This window comes from Moschus berezovskii, chromosome 8 (genome assembly GCF_049115385.1).
Source record: "Moschus berezovskii isolate FMDL1 chromosome 8, NW_MosBer_1.0, whole genome shotgun sequence".
Classification (NCBI taxonomy): domain Eukaryota; kingdom Metazoa; phylum Chordata; class Mammalia; order Artiodactyla; family Moschidae; genus Moschus; species Moschus berezovskii.
This window is the reverse complement of record NC_142467.1, coordinates 94,857,744-94,881,952: the sequence shown is the minus strand read 5'-3', so window position 1 is coordinate 94,881,952 and position 24,209 is coordinate 94,857,744. Positions and strand designations below refer to the sequence as shown.

Sequence of the window (24,209 nt, the reverse complement as noted above, 5' to 3'; positions counted from 1 at the left end):
TCCTTTCCCAATTTGGAACCAGTCCGTTGTTCCATGTCCAGTTCTAACTGTTGCTTCTTGACCTGCATACAGATTTCTTAGGAGGCAGGTCAGATGGTCTGGTATTCCCATCTCTTTAAGAATTTTCCACGGTTTGTTGTGATCCATATAGTCAAAGACTTTGACGTAATCAATAAAGCAAAAGTAGATGTTTTTCTGGAACTCTTGCTTTTTCAATGATCCAGCAGATGTTGGCAATTTGACCTCTGGTTCCTCTACTTTTTCTAAATCCATCTCGAATCTTGAAGTTCAGGGTTCACGTACTGATGAAGCCTGGCTTGGAGAATTTTGAGCATTACTTTGCTAGCAAAATGGTTGTCTGAGGAAGTCTTACAAATAGCTGTGAAAAGAAGAGAAGAAAAGGAAAGATATACCCATTTGAGTGCAGAGTTCCAAAGAATAGCAAGGAGAGATAAGAAAGCCTTCCTCAGTGATCAATGCAAAGAAATAGAGGAAAACAATAGAATGAGAAAGACTAGATATCTCTTCAAGAAAATCAGAGATACCAAAGGAACATTTCCTGTAAAGATGAGCATAATGGAGGACAGAAATGGTATGGACCTAACAGAAGCAGAAGATATTAAGAGGTGGCAAGAATACACAGAAGAACTATGCAAAAAAGATCTTTATGACCCAGATAACCACAATGGTGTGGTCACTCACCTAGAGCCAGACATCCTGGAATGAGAATCAAGTGGGCCTTAGGAAGCAGCACTATGAACAAAGCTAGTGGAGGTGATAGAATTCCAGTTGAGCTATTTCAAACGATGATGCTGTGAAAGCGCTGCACTCAATATGCCAGCAAATCTGGAAAACTCAGAAGTGGCCACAGGACTGGAAAAGGTCAGTTTTCATTCCAATCCCAAAGAAAGGCAATGCCAAAGAATATTCAAACTACCGCACAATTGCACTCATCTCACACGCTAGCAAAGTAATGCTCAAAATTGAACCTAAACCAGAGAATTCCCATAATTCCCCACCCCATATCCAAGAGTTCTCCTTATAATTAACATCTTACCTAAGTTTGGTGCATTTGTTACAGTCACTGAGCCAATAGTGACACCTTATTGTTATTAACTAAAACCCCTAGTTGACATTAGGGCTCCGTCTTTGTGTTGTACGTTCCATGGGTTTTGACAGACATCTAATGATGTCATCACTTTTGAATTTGATTTTGCACATTTCTTTGCAAAGGGGGAAGCAATGTCCCTTTGAAAGATCTACCTGAAAATCTTGTCTCTGTTCTGCTTTAAGTGACCAAATTAAAGAGTGCTACTGGAAACTCTGGCACTTATTCTGAAAAGTCTCAGTTAATTTTCCAGAGAAATCATCATCCTGTTTAGAGTGACACAGACCCATTCATCATGTCAAGGGATACATGGGTCGTCACTCAATAAAAGCCTCTTTCTAATTTCCTTCATCTTCCTTGTGTTCTTGTTTTCTTTCAGGGCTCCGTATGCAAATATCCCCAGTGTGTAACCTCTGATTGGCTCCTGGTTCACAGATGGGACCTCTGATTGGTTAATAGTGTTGAATGGGGGCTGGTTTCCAGGTCTTGGAAAAGTTTAATCAGTGAATTAAGAAGTAGAACTAAAATATTTTAAGTTCTAGGAACTACAAAAAGAGCTAAACATGTTTGTTAGCCTTTAAAAATGACTACTTAGACTTCCCTGGGGGTTCAGTGGCTACAGCTCTGCATTCCCAATGCAGGGGGTCTGGGTTCCATCCCTGGTCGGGGAACTGAGATCCCACATGCCATAAGGCACAGCCAGATCCAGGCTTGAGATACAAGTTTGCTTCAATACTGGTCATTGCTGGCTCTTTGCAGGGGTGATCTTGGTCTGTCAAGTCATTTTAATGAGATTACTGTGTTATGGATGGAATGACCATTTGGGCGGACGCTAATGAACTCAAAGGAGAAGTAACTTTCACCCTCCCTTAGAAGACATAAATCTTGCCAGGATTATGGCATTCTCCAGGCAAGAATACTGGAGTGGGTCTTCCTGGCCTGTGTCTCCTGCATTGGCAGGTGGATTCTTTACCACTGAGCAACCTGGGTGATACTTGGAGAAGGGGACGACAGAGGATGAGATGGTTGGCTGGCATCACCGACTCGATGGACATGGGTTTGGGTGAACTCCGGGAGTTGGTGATGGACAGGGAGGCATGGCGTGCTGTGGTTCATGGGGTCGCAAAGAGTCAGACCCAACTGAGCAACTGAACTGAACTGAACTGAAAACTTATCTGTGCTCTGCTATCATGTTAAGTTCTTGAGACATTGTATCTTTGATCATAAGTCCTTAAGCATTGTCTCCCCCACCTTTCTCCAGAGCCCCTAAAGCATGATATGTGTGTGTACCCTTTTCCACAGGCATTCTGCTAATAATTCTTTTCTGTGGAAGCCAGTGAAATTAAATTACCAAGGAAAAGGAATAAGGGCTGCACTGTGCCCAATCAAAAATAAAGATGGAGGACTTTCCTGGTGGTCCAGTGGTTTACACTTTGCCTTCCAACGTGGGCAGTGCAGGTTCAATCCCTGGTTGGGGAGCTAAGATTCTACATGCCTCTCGGCCAAAAAGACAAAACATAAGACAGAAGCAATATTGTAGCAAATTCAATAAAGACTTTAAAAAAACAAAAAGGTCCACATCAAAAAAAAAATCTTAAAACAAAGATAAAACTCCTGGTAAGTCAAGAAACATGTATGTGTGTGTATATATATGTATAACATGTATACATATGTTATATATTATATACATATACATATTACATACATATAACATATGTATAACATATAATATATATGTGTGTATAACATGCATCCATATTATACATAATACCAAGACGTAAAGGAATCCTCAAAAAGTTCAGAAAACAGAAATGATTTTAGGGAAAGCTGCCTAGCCCTGGGGTGGGAATGGGGCACCTCTACGTCCATTCTTGGCTCTTCCTTACATGTTGGACATGTGCAGGTACAACTTTGATAAAAAATTTTTTTTAATAATAAGAATTAAACTCCAGTGGAGTATAAAATTAGTTTCCACTTTAAACACTAATTTTTCCAGTCCCTGAGAGGACTGAGCAAGCCTTTTGTGCTTGTGCAGTGAGAATCCCTGGGTCAGGTTTGTAAGCAAGCCTCCCCTCCCACTAACGCCCCCAGCCCCTCACTAACCCCCTATCCTCACCCCGACTCCCCGCCCCGACTTCAAGTTCCAGTGTGAGAGGCTCCTTTTGCAAGGATGCTGGGTGGTTGGGCGCTGCTCAGGGCTGGTAGGCGGCGCCGCAGCGCCCTCTGCTGTATGCACTGCTCTGTGCCTTCCGTCCTAACTCGGGGGCATCAACCTCTCCATCGGAACTTGGGGAGCTAGGGATGTTTTCCTGAACTTCATCACCTTCAGAAGTGTCCCCGATGTCTTAATTTTAAAATGCAGTGAACATCTTGGGAGGTTCCGCTGTGAGTCAAGTTAAGGCAATGGTTTTTCCCGTGGTCATGTATGGATGTGAGAGTTGGACTGTGAAGAAGGCTGATCGCCGAAGAATCGATGCTTTTGAACTGTGGTGTTGGAGAAGACTCTTGAGAGTCCCTTATACTGCAAGGAGATCCAACCAGTCCATTCTAAAGGAGATCAATCCTGGATGTTCATTGGAGGGACTGATGCTAAAGCTGAAACTCCAATACTTTGGCCACCTCATGCGACGAGTTGACTCACTGGAAAAGACTCTGATGCTGGGAAAGGTTGGGGGCGGGAGGAGAAGGGGACGACAGAGAATGAGATGGCTGGATGGCATCACTGACTCCGTGGACATGAGTTTGAGTGTACTCCGGAAGTTGGTGATGGACAGGGAGGCCTGGCGTGCTGTGATTCATGGGGTCGCGGAGAGTCGGACACGACTGAGCGACTGAACTGAACTGAACTGAACTGATCAGTGGACTTGTTCAGACCCTGTTTACTAGCTAGGGGGTTTTGAGGATGGCCTTACATAGCAAATGTTCATTTGTATTCTTTTCCACAATACTCAGAACTCCATGCCTTTTAGCGCTGAGTCTTACAAATGTCTGGCACCCTCTCAGGAGCTCCATGAGATCAAAATTGTTTTCACGGGCTTCCTTGATGGTCCAGTGGTTAAGAATCCACCTGCCAATGCAGGGGACACAGATTCGATCCCTGATCTGGGAAGATCCCACATGCTGTGAGGCAACAAAGCCTGTGAGCCACAATTACTTACTGAGCCTGTACTCTAGAACCCACAAGCCAAAACTGCTGAAGCCTGTGCACCTTAGAGCCTGTGCTCTGCAATAAGAAAAGCCACTGCAATGAGAAGCCCTTGAACCACAACTAGAGAGTAGCTCTGGTGGCTCATTCAGTATAGAATCCGCCTTCAGTGCGGGAGACCTGGGTTCAAACCCCAGGTTGGGAAGATCTCCTGGAGTAGCACATGGCAACCCACTCCAGCATTCTTGCCTGGAGAATCCCCATGGACAGAGGAGCCTGGCAGGCTGCAGTCTATGAGCACATGAGATGTTATTTTTCCCTGAAAGGATGACAGACAAATTATGATTATTCAGACTTGAAGATCTGGCCCACATTTTCTCAAAAATGAACGGCTGTGAGCCTGACGCATCCAGGGAAACAACTGACAGATTTTATTGCCAATATGTTCTACAGAAAGAAAAAAAAAATAGAATTTTGGAAAACTGGTATCTTGCTGAAATGGCTGGATGTTTTTGATATTGTATGATGAAGATCTGCAAACTTGGTGAACCAATATTTTCCAAGTGACCGGTGCACAGTGTTACAAAACCAGGCATGTGAGTAAAAAGATTCATTCAAATTGCAAGTGAAACTGAAGTTTTTTTAATTATATAGTTTTTATTGAGGTAAATTTCACAGAACATAAAAATGCACCATTTTAATTATGTAAAAAGGCACAAACCTGTGGCATTTGGTACATTTTCACAGTGTTGTGTAACCATTACCCTATCGAGTTCCAGAACATTCTCATCACCCTGTACCAGTTAGGAGTCACCCTCCCCCACCACCCCATTCCTTTCTCCTCCAGCCACCGGCAACTAAACTGATCTGCTTTCTGTTTCCATGGACCCACCTGTTCTGGACAAATGGAACCCCTCACACGTGAACCCCTCACATGTGAACCTCTCACGTGTGGCCTTTTGTGTCTGGCTTCTCTCACTGAGCAGCGTATTTTCAAGGCTCATCCACATTGTAACATGTGTCCGTGCTTCACTTCTTTGGGAGCATGAATAATATTCTATTGTGTGTGTGGACCATTATCCATTCATCGGTGGCTGACATTTGCATTTTTCTGCTTTCTTGTCATTATGAATAACACTACTATGGACAAGTTTTTGTTAGAACACCTGTTTTCAATTATCTTGAGTCTAATGGCATTGCTGGGTCATGTAGCTTAACCAAATTTATGTTTAACAAATGTTTACCACAGTGGCTGAACCATTTTGCATTCCCACCAGCAATGGACAAGGGTTCCCAATTCCTCCCCACCCTTGCCGACACTTGTCATTAATATTTTTCTTATTTCTTTTATGAACCATCCTCATGGGTATAAAGTGGTACCTCACTGTGGTTTCCCAGCCTCACCCAGGGTTCCCTGGTGGCTCAGAGGGTTAAGCGTCTGCCTGCAATGCGGGAGACCCAGGTTCGATCCATGGGTTGGGAAGATTCCCTGGAGAAGGAAATGGCAACCCACTCCAGTATTCTTGCCTGGAGAACCCCATGGACGGAGGAGCCTGGTGGGCTACAGTCCACAGGGTTGCAAAGAGTCGGACACGACTGAGCGACTTCACTCACTCATTGTGGTTTGGTTTGTATTTCCCTAATGACTAACAATGTTGAGCATCTTTTTAATGAGCTTATTGGAGACATATCTATTCTAGACTTTTGCCCATTTTCTAATCCGGTCATTTTGTCATTTTGTTTTTGAGTTGTGAGAGTTCTTTATAATATTCTGGATATAGGCCCTGATTAGAGATATGATTTGCAAATACGTTCCTCCCTTCCGTGGGTCATCTTTTCACTGTCTTGATAGTGTTCTTTGAGGTGCAAAAGTTTTTAATTTTGATGAAATCCAATTTATCTTTTTAAAAGTTTTTACCTTTTTTAAAATTTTACTAAATCCAAGGTCATGGAAATAACCTTATTTTACATGATTACTTCAGGTTTTCCTCTAAGGGTTTTGTTGTTTTAGCTCTTACACATAGTTCTGGGATCCGTTTTGAGTGGATCTGGGTATGTGCTGTGAGGTGGGGGTCCCTCTTCGTCCTTTGGCACGAGGCTGTCTGTTTGTCCCGCCACCATTTGTGGAGCAGCGTCTTCTTCCTCCACTGACTGGCTTGAACAGCCTTGCTGAAACTCAGTTGGCCCTGACGGATGGGCTTATTTCTGGGCTCCCAGTTCCACCCCAGTGTTCTCTATGTCTGTCCTGTTCTGCTGCTGCACTGCTCTGGTTACCGACTCTGTAATCAAGTTTGAAATGAGGACTCGTGAGTCTTCCAACTTGGTACTTCTTTTTCAAGATTGTTTTGATACTTGGGGTCCCCTGAAATGCCATATGAATTTTTAGATCAACTTGTCCATTTGAGAAGGCACCTGGAAGCTGTGTAGAGAATTTTGATAGAGATTACATTGCACCTATAGATCAGTTAGGAGAGTATTACCCTCTTAATAGTAAGTCTTCCAGTCCATAAACATAGGATGTCTTTGTTTGTTCTGATCATCTTTAAGTTCTTGAAATGTTTCATAGCTTTTTCAGTGTACAATTATTTCACCTCCTTGGTGAAACATATTCCTAGGTATTTTATTCTCTTTGATACTGTTTCAAATAGGACTGTTTTCCTCATTTCATTTTCATATCGTTCACTGTTTAAAATAATTGATTTTTGTATATGCATCTTGTATCTTGCAACTCTGGTGCTGATAGTTTTTTTGTGGATCCTTCAGAATTTTCCATATTTAAAATCATGCTATCTGAAAACAGACATAGTTTTGCTTCTTCCTCTTCCATGTGGATGCCTTTTATTTCCTATTTATTTCCTATTTCCTTTTATTCCTATGGCCCTGGATAGAACTTCCAGTACAATGTCAAATAGCAGTGGTGAGAATGGACATTCTCAGCCATGGTCAGAAGAGGTGGTGGGTGAAGCAGAAGCCGGAACTGGTCCACCTGTACTTTCTGAATGCGCTGGGCCAGCTTTTTACAGAAGCATCTCTGTGGTCTTTGCCTCCCCTGGGTGCTGAAGGGTCATTTCTTCCAGCAGAGCTCACGTTTTCATTTTCCATGAAAGAGTTGGGCTCAGGGGCTTCTCTGGTGGTCCAGTGATTAACAGTCTACCTTCCAAGGCAGGGGACGCCAGTTCAGTCCCTGGTCCAGGAAGATCCCATATGCCTTGCAGCAACTAAGCCTGTATACCACAATTAGAGAGTAGCCCCTGCTCTCTGTAACTAGAGAAAGGCTGCACACTGTGACAAAGACCCAGTGCAACCAAAATTAAAATAAAAAATAAATTAAAAAAAAAAGAGTTGGCTCAGATGTGGTGGTTGCCACACATGACCAGGTGTCTCTTCCTTTGCACAGACCTGCTGTGGCCCCTCAGCCCTCACCTCTGAGAGGCCTGAGATTCTCTCAGAAGCCCTCTCCCAGGAAGGGCCCCCTTGTAAGCTGCACATGACTCCCCACCACTCGGTCCCATCTCTGTGGCCCCAGGAACCTGTGGTCCCCGATGGCAGGGCTGGGGTCGTGGCCTCTTGGGGTTCTCCCAAAGCCTGCAGCCAGGAGACCCTGGGCATTACAACATGACAGGCTGACCTGGAAACCAGTGCCACAAACTCTGCCCACCGTCAGTGGTCCTCTGATTCTCCCAGCGCACGTGACGGGTGTGGGGAGCAGCAGGTGGTTACTATGTTGACTTTGCTTAAACTTGAACTTACGCAGCCACTAGGTCTTCCTGTTGAGCATGCTCACATGCAGACTCGTAAAACCTTGGCTGCCCATGTAGACCAGCCCGTGTAGACGGGAGGACCTGCTGCCGGTGTCTGACGGGCTCTGGGCGCCTTTGCATGTGATGAAGTAACACTCCGGGCCAAGGCTTCACTACGCCCTCACAATCCATCCCTCACCTAACCCATCCCCTGCCTGTGTCCAGCCTGGTTTCTATTCCATAGGCACGCGGATCTTTGTTTGGATATTAATACAAACAAATCTTGGCTGATGCTAACTATCTGATTTCCTTTTTTTTTTTTTTTTCCGTTTTTTGTTTCTGCGCACATTTTCTTTAGCTTGAAATGGCGATTGAAAACCTCCAAAAAAGCGAAGGGATCACCTCTCACAAAAGCGGTTTACTCAACAGCCATGTAAGTGTGCGTCGACCTGCTGGTCTGCCCTGCTCTGCCTGTCACCTACATAGGCATTTTAAAATCAAACAGGGCGTTCCCTGGTGGCCATGACCACAGGTTCAATCCCTGATCCCAGAACTGAGATCTGGCAAGCTGTGCAGTGAGGCCAAAAAAAAAAAAAAAAGAAACAATGAGTTGACACCTTTAAAGTGCTAAAAAGGGGAAGGGGGGAAGCCAACCTAGAATTCAGCAAAAATATCCTTCTACAGCAAAAGGAAATCAAGATAGATGCTTCCTTTGTGAGAGGAGAATAATAACGCCTCCCTCCTGGTGGGACAGGGATTAACTTGCTTGGTGTACCTAACATCCTGCCCACCAGACCTGGCAGAGGATACCATTGTAATAAATTCAACAAGTCACCACCAAAAAATGACACCGGCTTTTATGGGGGCTGTCATAAAGGTTCTTGGCTAATTCTGTGATTAGCTCTTTGGGGAAAAAAAATTGGTAATTTGAAGGACTTCTCTGACCTTCCAGTGGCTAAGACTCCAGGCTCCCAATGCGTCATGGGTTCTATTCCTGGTCAGGGAAATAGATCTGACACAGTGTGGCCAAAAAAAAAAAGGTAATTTGAGAAAGGGCAAATCAACTAAATCCTACTGATTTTAGCTGCATAAGACCCTTCTCTGATGGGGACACTGTGATCACAGGTTACAGGCCCGGATGGCGAAAATGGCCTTGCCTCCCATTGGCTTTTCGGGGCAGGATGGGGTGACAGCGCAGAGGTTCAGCTTCCAGGGACAGTTGAGGAGGGAAAGTGCCAATCACCCCAAACTCCTCCCTGTTCCCTTTAACTAAACTCTCTGAATTCAGCTTTAACATAATTGGAAATTGGTTCAGCATTCTGAAGGAGCGACAGGTGGCAGCAGTCAGAACGTGCTTTTGGCATCTTTTCTCAGGCACTTGGCTTGGGATTGGACGTTCCTTGGAGAATTAAAACATCAAAGAGAAGAAATCCCCATTAGTCAAACCCGACCCCACATGTGACCCCAGCAAGACTTTTATACTAGCTTAAGTTCAAAGTGAACAGTTCGGGTCGGGGGGTGGGGCAGGGGGCCAGAAGCCCCACCTACTAGGGAAAGATCCAGAAGCTTCTGGGTTTGTGGAGGGGCAGGGCACAGGCGTGGCCTCAGCTGCAGCCCCCAAGCTGAACCTCAGAGGTAAAGCAGCCTTAGACTCCAAGCAGAGCGAATAGAAAGTCTTCAGGACACATTCTCTGCTCTTCAACTCTGGAGAGGACAGCGCAGCAGCGGCACCGCCCGCGAGGCCCGGCGCTCGGAGAGGAACGAGGAAGGCGGGGTGGGCGTGACCCCGGGCGGGGGGCGTGGCCGCGGGAAATCAACAGCGTCTACGCGAAACGCAGGCGCCGCTGTCTCCGGCCGCAGGGCTGCCTCTGACTTTCTGACGCTTCTCTGGAAGGTGGGCTTGCCTTGGCTGCTTCCCCCAAACTAGCATCCATTCCTGAGTTTAAACTCCGAGCAAGAAGAACTTCTCTATGTCTGTTTTCTCCCTGCTGGCTTGTTGAGTCGTTTTCTTCCTTCGGGAGCTTGAGAAGTAGGATCTGGGGCTTGGCGACTCAAAGAGGAGAGGAATAAGGTCTCTGGAAAGAGTGACCCTCGCGCGCTCACTGATGGAAAACCGCCAGGAGCTTGTCTGGGCCGGGAGAACGAAGGGAAAGCTGGGGTGTGGCCTGGCGACCAGCGGCTGTGTGTCCTGCAGAGAGAGCCCTTCGTGGTCCTCGCCGGCCATGCTCACTAGAGACAGTTGACATGGGCGCCACCGACCGCAATCCCCACGCACGGGCACACGAGCCTGGTGCCGGGCAGTGAGATGCCCGGGCCCCGGGAAGGCTGGCCTGTGCTTTCCAGACCCATTCCGACGTCAGGGTCACCTGAGCTCCCCAGACTGCCCTGGGGGCTCGGACAAGGGAGTGTGTGGGTTGAAGGGACCTTCTGGCCTGGCGTGGGAGCCCCCGAGAGAGAAAGTGGGCCCCAAGGCATCTCTGAAACGGGGAGGAGTGGTAATTTGGTGGCAGGAAACGAAGAACAGTTGTTTTGGAGGAAGGAGGCTCTGGGGATGGAGACCCCATAGCCCGCCAGGGTGTCTGCGGCCTCTGGGTGCAGCCACACTGGCCAGGCACACGCCACCCCCCAGGGCTGCCCCTCTGCTGTCCCCGGATCTGTCTGGAGAAGGCCCCCGTCGTGGGTCCCTGCAGAAGTGACCTTGGCCTACTGCATAGTCTACTACTCCCCTGGGAGAAGGACCTGCTTTTAGGTGAATCATTCAGATTATATGACTTTGTTTTTTTAATCAAGAAACACATCTTAAAAAAATGATTCGGCCTTCGGCAGTGGCACCGTGACAGAGCCGTGCCCTGCAGTCTGGGGCGGGGCTGGATGGGAACTGACAGCTCTGGGGTCTGGTCTTCTGCCCAGAAGTTGCGCCAGATCACCTGGCAAATGCCTCCAGTGGTGGTCAAGGTTGGACTGCTGTGTTTTGGAGTCTCTGAAACCCCCTCGCCGCTCCCCTCAGCTGCATCCTCAAGTGTCCAAGGTGCCTGCCTGCCTGGAGGAGCAGCACCACGCAGGTGTTCATAGCTGGACCCCAAGCCCACGACCCCCTCGCCTCCGGCCATCTTCCCAGCTCACCTGGGACAGCGAGGTCCTGCTGGGGCTCCACCTTGCCTTCCCTCCTCCTGCTGCAGCCACACCCGGTGCTCCAGGAGTGCACCTTCAGAACCACCCGGAAACGGACTACTCCTCCCACCCCTCGCATCATGGCCACAGCCTCTCACCCCACCCCCAGCCCCCAAATCTCCCAGACATTGTAGCAGCTACCTGCTAGCCAGCCCTTGCTCAGCTTCCAGGCCCTTCTCATGGCAGCTGCAAGTGGTCCTGCTAAAAACCTGGGTCAGGCCCTGCCCTTGCTATGCGCACAGACCTCCAGGGCTCCCACCTCCTTGGAGTAAAATTTCAAGGCCTCCCCTTGGCCCAGAAGGCCCTGCATGACCTGCCCCACCCCCTTCCCGCCCTCCCTTCCTCCCTCTCTCCCTTACTCGCTCTGCTCCAGCCACGTGGGCCTTCCCACTGTTCCTCCAACACACTGGGCACAGACCTGCCCCAGTGCCTTTGCATATGCTGTACCCTCTGCCTGGGACACCATCCCTCAACTCACTCCCTCAGCTCCTCCCCCCTGCCCCATCCCTGGAGCTCCCAGCTCCCTCTCCTTGAGTTTCCTCATAACAGCGCCAGCTCTCATCTGGGCATTTTACTTATTCTTTGTGGGTCGATCCTCCAACAAGAATGGGTGCTTCCAGAGGGCAGGGGACTTCTGTCTATTTTGTTCACAGTTGTATCCCCAGCACCCAGGAAAGGTGGGTGAATAAATGTGTGGGCTCAGTCACTTAATTTGTGTCTGACTCTTTGTGACCCCATGAACTGTAGCCCGCCAGGCTCCTCTGTCCATGGAATTTTCCAGGCAAGAGCACTGAAATGGGTTGCATTTCCTATTCCTGAGGATCCTCCTAATCCAGGGATCCAACTGGCAAATCTTGCATCTTCTGCGTTGACAGGCAGATTTTCTACCACTGGTGCCACCTGGGAAGCTCAGGTGGATAGATGGACAGATTCAAAGCTGAATTATATGAAAGAGTGAGGGTTGCTCAGGAGCCACAGTCAGGAGTGTTTGCTCCCAAGAGTGGAAAAAAGATCCTGAAGGACAGAGGGGCTGGGTAGGTGGGCAAGTCTGGTCATCGAGCCCCCACCCCCTATTTACAGGTTAGGAACACATGTGTTCAGGGGTCCTGTGCCACCAGGGAGCCCAGAGCCACCGGGGGTGTTGGGTTCTGTGGCTTTCCTCATTAAAAAAGGGATTTGATCATATCAATTTGACCATATCATCAAGAAGAGTGCAATCCAGACAGATCACAAATGTGGCTAAAAACGTACTTTTTCCTGGAAAAGATTCTCTTTATTTGCTACTGACGTAGAAATCACGCTAATATCGGCAAAGAAAATGGCAGCAGAATCACCCAGAACCAAAAGGTGATCCTGTCACCCTCTCACTGCTTGCGTGAAGGTGCTGGGACCCCAGCGGTGGGTTTGCCATGGGTGAGGCAGAGCTGTGTAGGGAGGAAACTGGGCCTCCTCGTTGTGTAGTGTCACTGACGAGTGATGCTCAGCGGGTGGGGATGACACCAGGCTGCAGCATCCGGCAGTGCGCCTGCATAGACCCCGCGGTGCTTGCCCAGGCAGCAGGTGAGGCTCTGCCTTCACGGAGCCTGTAGACCATCCCCCAACCTGAGCACAAAACTTGGCCATTTGTCTTCCTCTCTCTCTCTCTCTTTCTCTGTCTGTGTTGTGAGTACAGGGATATCGGTGATGTTCCATTACCCTGGGCGCCGTGCTGATGGACCGTCGAGCTCGCCTTCATCCGTCTTTCTCTTGGCATCAGATGATCTCTGTCCCCATGGGTTTAGGAAACGTTTGGTGTGCGGGACCTGGGGGGCTTTCAGTGATGATGAAGACAGATCCTAAGGTCTCCATCACATTCAGGTTTTTATAAGTTAAGTCAGGGAACCTAAAATTCTGGCTAGAAATGGAGGGAATAAACAAATGAGTAAACAGAAGCTACTGATTAATGAGTGTGCCCCAGGTCTCTTGACCCCAAATTGGTGGCGGTAGCCGTGAGTCTCCTGGTCATATTCGAGTTGGGCCAGCACGTGGCGTGTGACGGTCCCGGTGGGTGCACGTCAGCATCGGGCATGTCTTCTCCGTCCAGCTGCAGTGGCTCCTGGATAATTACGAGACCGCGGAGGGCGTGAGTCTCCCCAGAAGCTCACTCTACAACCACTACCTACGGCACTGCCAGGAGCACAAGCTGGACCCGGTGAACGCCGCCTCCTTTGGGAAGCTAATCCGCTCCGTGTTCATGGGCCTGCGGACGCGGCGGCTGGGCACCAGGTGGGTCCCTGGGGGAGGCTGGCAGCCCCTGACCTGCCTGCCCACCCCCTTCCCTTATCCAGACACCCAGCTTTCAGAGAATGCGAGACACCCTCCTCTCCACTCCTCCTGATGTCCACAGCTCCAGGTGCACCTGGACTTGGTCTGAATGGCAGCAGCCAGGCCACCCCCAGTGGGGAGGGGCAGTGGTCACTCATCTCCTGGGGACGGGACACAGGCTTCCCCTCAGCGCGCTCTCTTCATCTGAAATTTTTCATGGTAACCAGCTTTCTAAACAGCAGCCTCCAGGTTGTCTAGCAGAGTGGAATTCAACGTGTCTTGAGGCTTTTCTAAAGCTGAAACTCCAATACTTTGGCCACCTCATGCGACGAGTTGACTCACTGGAAAAGACTCTGATGCTGGGAGGGATTGGGGGTGGGAGGAGACGGGGACAACAGAGAATGAGATGGCTGGATGGCATCACCGACTCTGTGGACATGAGTTTGGATGAACTCCGGGAGTTGGTGATGGACAGGGAGGCCTGGCGTGCTGTGATTCATGGGGTTGCAAAGAGTCGGACACGACTGAGCGACTGAACTGAACTGAACTGATGCTTTTTGCTGAGCCTGGACTGGCCCATTGAGGGCTGCCCTTGGGTGACAGCAGCCAGGGACCGTCATGAGCAGGAAACTTACCCCACAAGAGCATTTGGGTCCTCCTGCTGGAAAAAGACAGCCACGCTATGCTCAAAGCAGGGGCTTGGCCCACGTGTGAGGCCACCCTGTGTGGCATTGGCCTGTGGCCTGCCAGGTTAGGTGAAGGAACATGCATGTGGGTGTCAGGGTTCACCTGCACCCTCTGTGAAACTGGCGTCCTAGAGAGTTCCCTACCACCTTGGGATCCTTGACAGAGGAGACTCTTACAAACCATGAATGGGGGGGGGGGGCAGTTGGGCCCTGGTTTCAGGGCCATGACCACCACTGCCGTGGGCCTTTCCAGAAGGCTTCCAGGGCCTCCACCTTCCCAGGGTCCTGGATGCTGCCTCAAGATTGGGGCTCAGTCCCCTTCTCAGCACTGGTTCCAGTCATGTGGGAAGGGCCCAGCCTCCACCTGCTTGTCCATGTTTCCAGCTCAGAAAACATGGCAGCACTGGAAGCAGGGTGTTTGCAAGGCCGCGTGTCTGTTCTCCCCTCCTAGGGGTCCCTTCTGACCTGTCTCCCTAGAGAAATTGTTTAAAACACTTTGATGATCATTTCCCTCACAATAAACTAAGGTAGAATCTCCCAGAGAGCAAAGTCTTTACAGAATTTCCTGAACCTCTCTGACCATGGACCAGTCTGTGAACACTCCCCACACGGTCTAGGGAACACAGGCCCCAGAAGCCCAGGGAGGAGGCCAGGACAGAGCCCCGGTCTCGCGGTTCAGGACACCTGTGAAGAGAGCTGACCCAGATGTTCGGTTCCCAGGGGCAACTCCAAGTACCATTACTATGGGATCCGCCTGAAGCCAGACTCTCCCCTGAACCGGCTGCAGGAGGACACGCAGTACATGGCCATGCGGCAGCAGCCAGTGCATCAGAAGCCCAGGTGGGTAAGCTGTCTCAGGCCGGCCTGAGGACCAGCCAGCCTGCCTGTGAGTTTTCACTAGGGGGATGGAGGGAGGGGTTTCTGGGCCATTGACCACATCCTGGAGGTGGATGAAGATCAGCCTTTCACTTACACTTGGCATGGAGTGAGGCCAGCAGGACACCTCTGATGCTGGGCCTTTGTTACCATTGGTGAACCCACAAAGAACCTATCTTTGTCACCCCGGGTCCACAGCTGATGTTAGGGTTCACTCTGTGTGTGTACGTTCTGTGAGTTTGGACAGAGTTGTAATGACATGTATCCACTATCATAGAATCATACAAAATAGTTTCACTGCCCTAAAGACTTGCTCCGCTCCTCCCTTCGGTCACGCTTCCCCATCAGCCTCCAGCAACCACTGCTCTTTGTTTTGCTTGCTCCTCTGTTTTTGCCTTTTGCATAGTGCCCTAGAGTCAGAATCACAATCTTGCATGTTTCCTCCCTTTCTACAAAGAAAGAACATTGAACACAACCCCAGAAGCAGGAGAAAGAGGCTTGTACACTGAAGTCGCTGCTTCTTCCTGACCTTTGGGTCTAATGGCTGGAAAGGCCTGGTCATTTTCTGGAATGTTCTCTGTGCATCACACACCTACTCACCTTTTAAAGCAGGGATCAGCACAGTTTTCCTGTAAAGGGTCAGAGAGCACATACTCAGGGCTTTGCAGGCAGACACTGTCTATGGGGTGTCTTCAGCTCTGCCTGTGTAGCACGCAAGTCATTACCAGGCATGAAGGGATGGGTGTGGCCAGGTGGGATCAAGCTATATTTCAAAACAGGTGGCAGAAATGGCCCTCTCACCACCCTAGTTGGAGATACCTGGTTCAGGGCTCCACTGGAATGTCACCTCCCTGGCCCCTTCCAGTCACCCCTCTGCCCTGCTGTGTCCCAAGCCCCTTTCCAGAGTCTACTCAGCTCCAGGGCAGGGGCGCACCCCACTCACCTCCACTTGGCACCTTCATGCCTTCGTTGAGCTGCATGGCTGACACCCCATTTTAGCTGCTTAAGGGGTCCCGGTGACTCCCAACCACATGGCCAATTACAGGAACTGGAGGTCACAGGAGGAAGTCCAGAATGTTCTCCGGAACCAGCAGTCCCTCCTGTTCCTGGTTTTCCCCAGACAAGGGGTCCAGCTTTCTTTGTGGGGTTCAGGCCCCTGAAAGCACCTGGAGGATTTAGATGCATGTTTCACGGCGACAGACTTGTGCCATTGGCACGAGGAGCCCATCCCCCAGTCAGCAGGTCTCGCACATCTGATCCACGTCCTCCCATCTCCCAGCGAGCCTGGCCCCATGTCCCACGAGGAAAGGAACTCCTGGCTCAAGCTGTATCCCCCTTGTCCATCTGGGCTCCAGTTACCCCGGGAAGCCCTTCTCTGTTAGTTTCTCAGTGTGCTCCCTAGATAGGCTGCCCACTGCTTTCTGGCTGAGGGCAAAACAAAGTCTCAGAATTTGCTTTGAGACCATACAATGGATGTTTGGGACCCTATGTAAAGAAGTTCACTTCTCTTCTAAGAGAGAATTATTAGAATATATACATATAAAAGCAACCCAGGGGTCCATCAACAGATGATGGATAAACAAATGTGGTCCAATCACATGGTGGAGTAGTGTGCTGCCCTAAATAGGGAGGGGATTCTGAGCCCTGATACAGCATTGCTGAACCCTGAGGACGTGATGCTCAGGAAGAGAAGCCAGACACAGAAGGACAGACACTGTCTTTTCCACCCGCAGGAGGTCCCTAGAGTCAGATCCACAGAGACAGGCAGTAGATGGGGCCAGAGGCTGGGGGAGGGGATGGGGAGTGAGTGTCTAAAGGAGACAGAGTTTCAGTCTGAGGAGATGAGAAAGTTCTGGAGATGGATCATGGGGATGGTTGCCCAACAGTGTGAATGGACTTAATGCTGCCGAGCTGTGCACTTGAAAGTGGTTCCAGTGGTAAATTTTGTGTTTTCTATTTGACCACAAGTTTACAAAAATTACAGACCCTCCAAAAACCAAATCCTGTCCAGTCCTCCAGCCCCTTCTGAGGAGTGCCAATGGGGCCTCATGGTTGCTCATGTGTTCCCTGCCAGGTACCGGCCAGCCCAGAAGACGGACAGCCTTGGGGAGAGTGGCTCACATAGCAGCCTGCACAGCACGCCCGAGCAGGCTATGGCTGCCCAGAGCCAGCACCACCAGCAGTACATCGGTGAGCCACCCCCGCCGCCCCTACCTCTACCCCAACCTGCACCCTGGCACAGAGCCTGTTGGGAAGGCTCCGGAGCCACTCAGCACCTCTGGGGTGGGTTTCGGCACCAGCAGCATCTAAAGGGCTATTTCAGACAGCTTTCTTTCCTACCACCTTTTCAAGTTCTAGCAGATCTTCTTTATGGAATTGCTGAGGTTTTTGAATTATCAGCATGTGCCTCCCATATTAATGGATATTAGTCCCCCCAAAATGGAGTAAAGTGACCATCAGAAAAAAATAAGTAAATAAAATGAAGTGCCCATCAGAAAGAAGACTAGATGTACTTTGAGTCTGACCCCTCTGAGCCCGGCCCCTCCCGGGGACCCCGACACAGCACAGCCTGGCCCTCTTCCCTGGGAGGGACCCTCTCCAGCCCAAACAGTCACTGCTCCGGAGCAACAAGAAAGCATCTTGACTCTGCCCACTTCCCAGGGCAGCAGGGGAGGTGCAGACACAGCTGAAGACACAGGGACTCTGTGCACTTCAGTGTATGTTTGCGCCCCAGCAGAACCCTCCCGAGGCAGGGCCTCCTAGAGAGGCTCTCACCCTGCCCCACCGGCCGCCCCCTTGCTGGTGGGAATGGAGAGCCTGCTATGTGCTAGGCCCCCTCCCCTCCTGTGTGTGTGTGTGTGTGTGTGTGTGGTGTGCATGTGTACTTAACATCAGCAGGAGCTGACAAAGTCGTCTCCACCCTGAATCTGAGAAAACCGAAGCTTAAAGGTTGTGTGGCAGAGAGGGGAGCCAGGACTCCCTCCATCCTTGGGGCTGCGGTGGGGCCATTAGCACATCCCACCAGCGTCCCCAGCCCGCCAGCCTGCCAGCAGCTCCTGCACGCCATCCTCGGCCCTGCTGACCCCCACCTTCCTCCCCCAGATGTGTCCCACGTCTTTCCCGAGTTCCCGGCACCTGACCTGGGCAGCGTCCTGCTGCAGGAGAGCATCACGCTGCACGACGTCAAGGCCCTCCAGCTGGCCTACCGGCGGCACTGTGAGGTGACTGCCCCAAGCCCGGCCCCGGGGCTCCAGTGGGCGCCTCGCTCAGCTGCATGGGGCCGGCGCCAGAGCGTCCCTGGGTGTCCCTGGTGGGCGACAGGGAGCAGACGGCACAGCCTCCCTCCCTGTGGCCGAGGAGTGGCTGGACTCTCCCTTTGCTCACCCCGTCCCTTCGCATGGTCTCTGGGTTTGGAAAGACCCCGCTGCAGCCCGGCTGCTCGCCAGTATGTTCTGACGACAGACACCTGCGCACATGGGTGTGTTTAACCAGCGCGTTTACTCCTAGGCCACTTTAGACGTCGTCATGAACCTCCAGTTCCACTACATTGAGAAGCTGTGGCTCTCCTTCTGGAATTCTAAATCCTCTAGCGATGGTCCCACCTCTCTACCCGCCAGGTACTGCCTGCCCCTCGGCCCCCAGACGTGGCTTTCTACGTGGCTTTCTTCACCAGCCCGGGTTTACCCTGCAGACCACCCCCAGACACATGCTCTAGCTTTCCAAGAGCTGGCGCTCAGACACCCTCGTGCGCGTGTGGTCTCAGGGTGACCACGGGACGGGGAGCTGGCCTGCACCGGGCAGTCCTGCAGCCTCACCGGCTCATCTATCCCAGGAGAGCCGCCCCTGAGCCGACGGCTGACCCGTGTTCCCTGGTGTCCCCCATCCCCTGCAGTGACGAGGAGCCAGAAGGCGCCGTCCTCCCCAAGGACAAGCTGGTGTCTCTGTGCAAGTGCGACCCCGTCCTCCGGTGGATGAGGACCTGCGACCACATCCTTTACCAGGCGCTGGTGGAGATTCTTATCCCGGACGTGCTGCGGCCCGTGCCTAGTGAGCGCCCTGCCCCGACGGGCGCACCCACTGAACGCTCCGCCCCCTCCTGGCCCCGCCCCCGCGAGCGCCTAGTGAGCGCCCGCCCCGCCCCCTCATGTCGCGCCCCAACTCCTCTGATCCGATTGATACCCTGGGGGACCATCCCAGGGGTCTGTCCCGACTCGCCCCGTGGCCTCCGGAGGCAGTGACACGCCCACCACTAGGAGGCGCCCGCCTGCTGTCCCCCTACTTAGGAGCTCTCCCTGGGGCTCCTAGGACCCTGAGGGTGGGGTCCCCAACCCGTGAGAGTAAGGGGGCTCCGAGCCTCACTTCCCCAGGGCCTCTCTGTAAACACCCGTGTCTGTTAGCGCTGGGGAACCTCCGTCTTTTTGATAAGCTGGCCTGTGTCTTTTATGCCAGTAAAAGGAAAATAGCAAAACCATTGCACTTGTCCTTTGGCCTTGCCTTCCTGGAAACTGTTCAGTGCAGTGTTCATTTAGAGTCCCTGTGTTAAGGTTTGAAATTGGGGTATCTTTCTTTTTATAACACTTTGGATTTTTTTTTTTTGGTTTTTCAAAAAAATGTGTTTCATTTATTGCAAGCTGTCTCAAATTTGGAAGTCGGTAGAATACATTTGCACACATTTGTGTGTATCAGGGGCTCTCCCCGTCAGCACTGTGGGGTGTGGAGCAGCATCCCCTACCCACTGGCTGCCAGCAGCCCCCTGGTCATGGTAGCTGCAGATGTACCCAGACATGATCTTGTGTCTTCTGGGGCAGGGTCGCTGGGGTGAGGACCGCCGGTGTAGACAGGTAGCTGAGCAGAGGTGAACGGTGCAGGACTGGCACTGGCGTCAGTGTCCGCTCAGTGTTCCTGCTCAGTGTCTCCCGCGCAAGAGCCCTACTCTCTCAGTCTCTTCCCAGCTGTGTTGCTTGTTCTCGGTGGGGGTGATTGCCACGGCGTCTGCATCTCTTGCACTTGAGCTGATTCTGACGGGGGAGGCTCCCTTTCTCACGATTAATACATGGCTTGTGTCCCCAGGTACCCTGACGCAAGCCATCCGCAACTTTGCCAAGAGCTTGGAAGGCTGGCTGACCAATGCCATGAGCGACTTCCCACAGCAGGTCATCCAGACCAAGGTAATGGTCAGGGTCTGGGCCTCCAGACCACACTGGTCACCCCGGGGGCGCCTTGTTCTGTGAAGGGAGGGGACTCCTCTCTGTCACAGGGGAACTTGAGGGCTCCTGGGCTCCAGAGAAAGCAGACTGCTCCCGAGTGTCGTAAAGATAAGGGGTCCTTCCTGAAGGGCCAGGGATGCCTCTGATGGAGGGCGGGTGCTGGCAGTTGCTGACCTGACAGAAGGTATCTTTGCTGGGAGGCTTTTGGACTGAATTGGAACAAATTGAATATTTCTGTGCTCATTGTAGGAGGGGGATTCAATCTCTTTGGGGTCATCCTTTTTGCTATAGCCTTGACCACAGATGAGACTGTAAAATGTGGAGATGAGGCCTCCTTGTGGAGAAGAGGTAATCACATTCCTATCTCAAGCATTCCTACAGCTTCACACAGGTGGGGCTAGATCTGGGCATCTGGTCTGCCTGTCCCACCCTCAGCCTGGAATTGATCCCTGAGGCCAGTGAGTCTCAAACTTCAGGATGTACAGGAATTGCCTGGGAAGCTGTTGAAAGTTGCAGATTTCAGTAGTTCTCTGGAGTCCAGTGGTTAGGGCTTTGCAGTCTCATTGCTGAGGACCCAGTTTCAGTCCCTGGTAGGGGAACTAAGATCCCACAAGCCAAGTGCTGTGGCAAAAAAATAATCATTAAAATGTTTTTAAAATAAAATTGAAGATTTCCATGCCACACCCCCAGAGTGGCTGATCCAGTGCAGCCCTGGAATCAGTATTTTTACCATCCACCCCAGAGAGCTGCTGCCCTGAATTCTACCTCACCCATGCTCGGCATCCACGACAGATGCCACTTGATGCATGTCCCTCATTGATCTTCAGTTTTGGGGTCTTTGAGCCTGTCCAGAGGGTGGGTCCCTGCCAGAACCACCCTCTCCACCCCTCCTCCTGCACTCTCCCTGAGCAGACACAGGCTCACCCTGGGCCTCCTCCCCAGGTTGGTGTGGTGAGTGCCTTTGCGCAGACCCTGCGGAGGTACACGTCCCTCAACCATCTGGCACAGGCGGCCAGGGCAGTGCTGCAGAACACCTCCCAGATCAACCAGATGCTCAGCGACCTCAACCGCGTGGACTTTGCCAATGTGCAGGTGACTTCTCCCAGGCACCTCCCCCACCAGAGGCAGGCATGGGAACCCACTGGCTGAGCTCCCACCCACTAGAAAAATGCAGAGACCCACCAAACTTAGCCCACAGCAAACTGGGCACCTCACCGGGGTCCACATTTCTGCTGCATGGGAACGGTTGGGGTTGAAGCCTCCGCAGCCAGTCTGGGACCCCTAGGTTCTACTCTGTGATCATTCCCCTGGCCTCCAGGCACTGGGACCAAGGCCTTGATCTGTTTTCTGTAAAAGTTTGCCTTCCCTATGCCATGTTTATGGCTCTGTTCTGGGCTTAGAAAAGTACAGGCTGCCATCAGATGGGTCCTGCTGCCATATCTATGCCTAGTTCAGGCCCTGAGCTGATCCATGAAATAGACACACACAGAGGAGCAGCCACTTAGAAATAACCCAGCAGGGACTTCCCTAGTGGTCCTATGGTTAGGACTCTGAGCTTCCAGTGCAAGAGGCACAGATTCCATCCCTGTTCTTGGAGCTAAGATTCCACATGCTGCTCCAGGCAGCGCCCCCGCAAAAAAACCACAAGGCAAAGATGAGGTACAGTCTGAGCTTCAGATGCAAGAAGCCTGGATGTAGGCCCTAGAAACCCACCAGGTCCCCTTCTAATGTCCTTCCGTCTCCACTCCATGAAGCGGGTATCGTGCTGGAAAAGGCTGAGGGCAGTGGGCATCTATGCTAATGTGCATCCAGCCGGGGGCCGCGCTCAGGACGTGTCGCTGACCCAGCACACCCACGCCCACAGGAGCAGGCCTCATGGGTGTGCCAGTGCGAGGAGGGCGTAGTACAGCGGCTGGAGCAGGACTTCAAGCTGACCCTGCAGCAGCAGAGCTCCCTGGACCAGTGGGCCAGCTGGCTAGACAATGTGGTCACCCAGGTCCTGAAGCAGCATGCAGGCAGCCCCAGCTTCCCCAAGGCCGCCCGGCAGTTCCTGCTGAAATGGTCCTTTTACAGGTGAGTGTGCGCGTCATCTCCCAGAGAGCTGGGGAGTTGGAGGGGGCCGAGGCCCACACACACAGGCCAGCCTTCAGGACTCATTTTTGGGGGCTCCCAGGAACAGGCCCTCCTGGGACCTCAAACTAGGTTACAGACGTTTCTTTTAATTAATTAATTTTGTTTAATTCACCGTTATTTGTTTAATTAAGTCACATTTATTTATTTGTCTGTGCTGGGTCTTAGTTGTGGTGTGTGGGTTCTAATTCCTTGACCAGGGTTTGAACCCAGACCCCCTGCATTGGGAGCACCAAGTTGTAGCCACTGGACCACCAGGGAAGTCCCAGGTTACAAAGGCTTCTGCAGACAGAAACCTCCATTTCGGGCCTCCCTGCTGGGAAGAACACAGCACAAGCCTTTATTTCTGCCCCTAGAGTGTCCCCACAGAGTGAGGTAAAGGAAAGGTCTAGAGAGAATGGGGGGCGCAGGTGGTGGCAGGTGAGAACCAGAGAGAGAATCGCAGTGAGAGAGGCCAGCAAGGATGGTGAACAACAAAATAGGATGTGGCAGGAGTCTATCCCCTCACCACCAAGCGCAGGCAGGAGGCAGAGACAGGACCAGAGTGGTGCTGGGTGACGGTTAGGTGGACCTATTTATTATTTATTTATTTATGGCCATGCCACAGCTTGTAGGATCTTAGTTTCCCGATCAAGGATCAAACCCAGCCCCCTGCAGTGGAAAAGCAGAGTCTTAACCACTGGACCACCAGGGAAGTCCCTAGGTAGACCTATTTTAAAATGCTGTATGTAACTGTATTACAGGCTTCCCAGATGGCTCAGTGGTAGAGAATCCACCTGCAATGCAGGAGATGAGGGTTCGATCCCTAGATTGGGAAGATCCCCTGGAGGGGGGCATGGCAACCCACTCCAGTATTCTTGCCTGGAAAATCTTATGGATAGAGGAGCCTGGCAGGCTATAGTCTATGCGGATGCAAAAGAGTTGGGCATGACCGAGCAACTAAATACAACAAAACTGTATTAGAATTAATTAGGCGTGTGTGTGTGCGTGAATGTAAGGAGATTGACTTCTGGGAATGGGCTGGCGTGATCATAGGGCCAGCATATCTGAAGTCTGTACGGAGGGCTGGCGGGCTGGACACTTAGGTGGGAGCAGATGCCACCGTCCACAGGTGGGACTCCTTCCTCCTCAGGGAAACTTCACTTTTGCTCCCAAGGCCCCTCAGCTGACCAGGGGAGGCCCAGCCCTGGTGTGGAGGCTGAGCTTCTCTACCTCTAGTTGAGAGATGGTGGACAGCAAGCACGGCGACTCCCAGACTCACACACTGCCCGGCACTGACACAGAAAACTAACCGCCACAGAAAGTAAACATGGGGGAGAGACAGGGAGGAAGGAGAGTGAGAGAAGCCGTGGAAGAAGAGATGCGAGAGGGACAATGCACGCAGCGCGCTTTCCAGCTCATAGGACATTTGTTTTTAAAGAGAGAAATCGGAGGGAGAGAGAATAAAAACATAATCAAGAAAACATCTCAGGGACTTCCCTGGTGGTCCAGTGGTTAAAACACTTTCAAGGCAGGGGATGCAGGCTCGATTCCTGGTTGAGGAACTAAGCTCCCACATGCCTCAGAGCAACTAAGGCCACGCCATAAGCACTGAGCCTGCGAGCCACCGTGAAGACCCAGTGAGCCAAAAGGAAGAAAAGAAGACATCTCAGAACCAAGGGCTCAGGTTTCCAAGAGCTGCCGGGTTCCCCGCCCAGTGAAGGAGCCCGAGCCTCCCTGTGACATTCAGACACCGAGAAGAGCCAATCGTGAAGGTTTTCAGAGAAAAGACAGCAGCTCATATGTAGGCCAGGAACCAGGGTAGCATCCGGGCCAGGGCGCCGGGGACAGTGTCATCAGGAA

The 24,209-nt window shown here is 51.4% G+C and overlaps 1 protein-coding gene across 4 annotated transcripts in view; it reads left to right on the top strand.

The window, feature by feature from the left end:
- Positions 1-24,209, top strand: part of RFX2 (regulatory factor X2) — a 95,211-nt gene that overhangs the window by 65,043 nt on the left and 5,959 nt on the right. For 2 of the 4 annotated variants that reach the window (XM_055429401.2, XM_055429403.2), the window contains 10 exons: positions 8,352-8,426; positions 13,248-13,429; positions 14,875-14,994; positions 17,105-17,220; positions 18,133-18,251; positions 18,538-18,647; positions 18,923-19,077; positions 20,101-20,198; positions 21,180-21,329; positions 22,102-22,310. In XM_055429401.2, the coding sequence (XP_055285376.1) occupies positions 8,352-8,426; positions 13,248-13,429; positions 14,875-14,994; positions 17,105-17,220; positions 18,133-18,251; positions 18,538-18,647; positions 18,923-19,077; positions 20,101-20,198; positions 21,180-21,329; positions 22,102-22,310 (1,334 nt within the window). The remainder of the gene's footprint in view (positions 1-8,351; positions 8,427-13,247; positions 13,430-14,874; positions 14,995-17,104; positions 17,221-18,132; positions 18,252-18,537; positions 18,648-18,922; positions 19,078-20,100; positions 20,199-21,179; positions 21,330-22,101; positions 22,311-24,209) is intronic. The other 2 variants (XM_055429402.2, XM_088838920.1) reach the window with 1 other exon arrangement.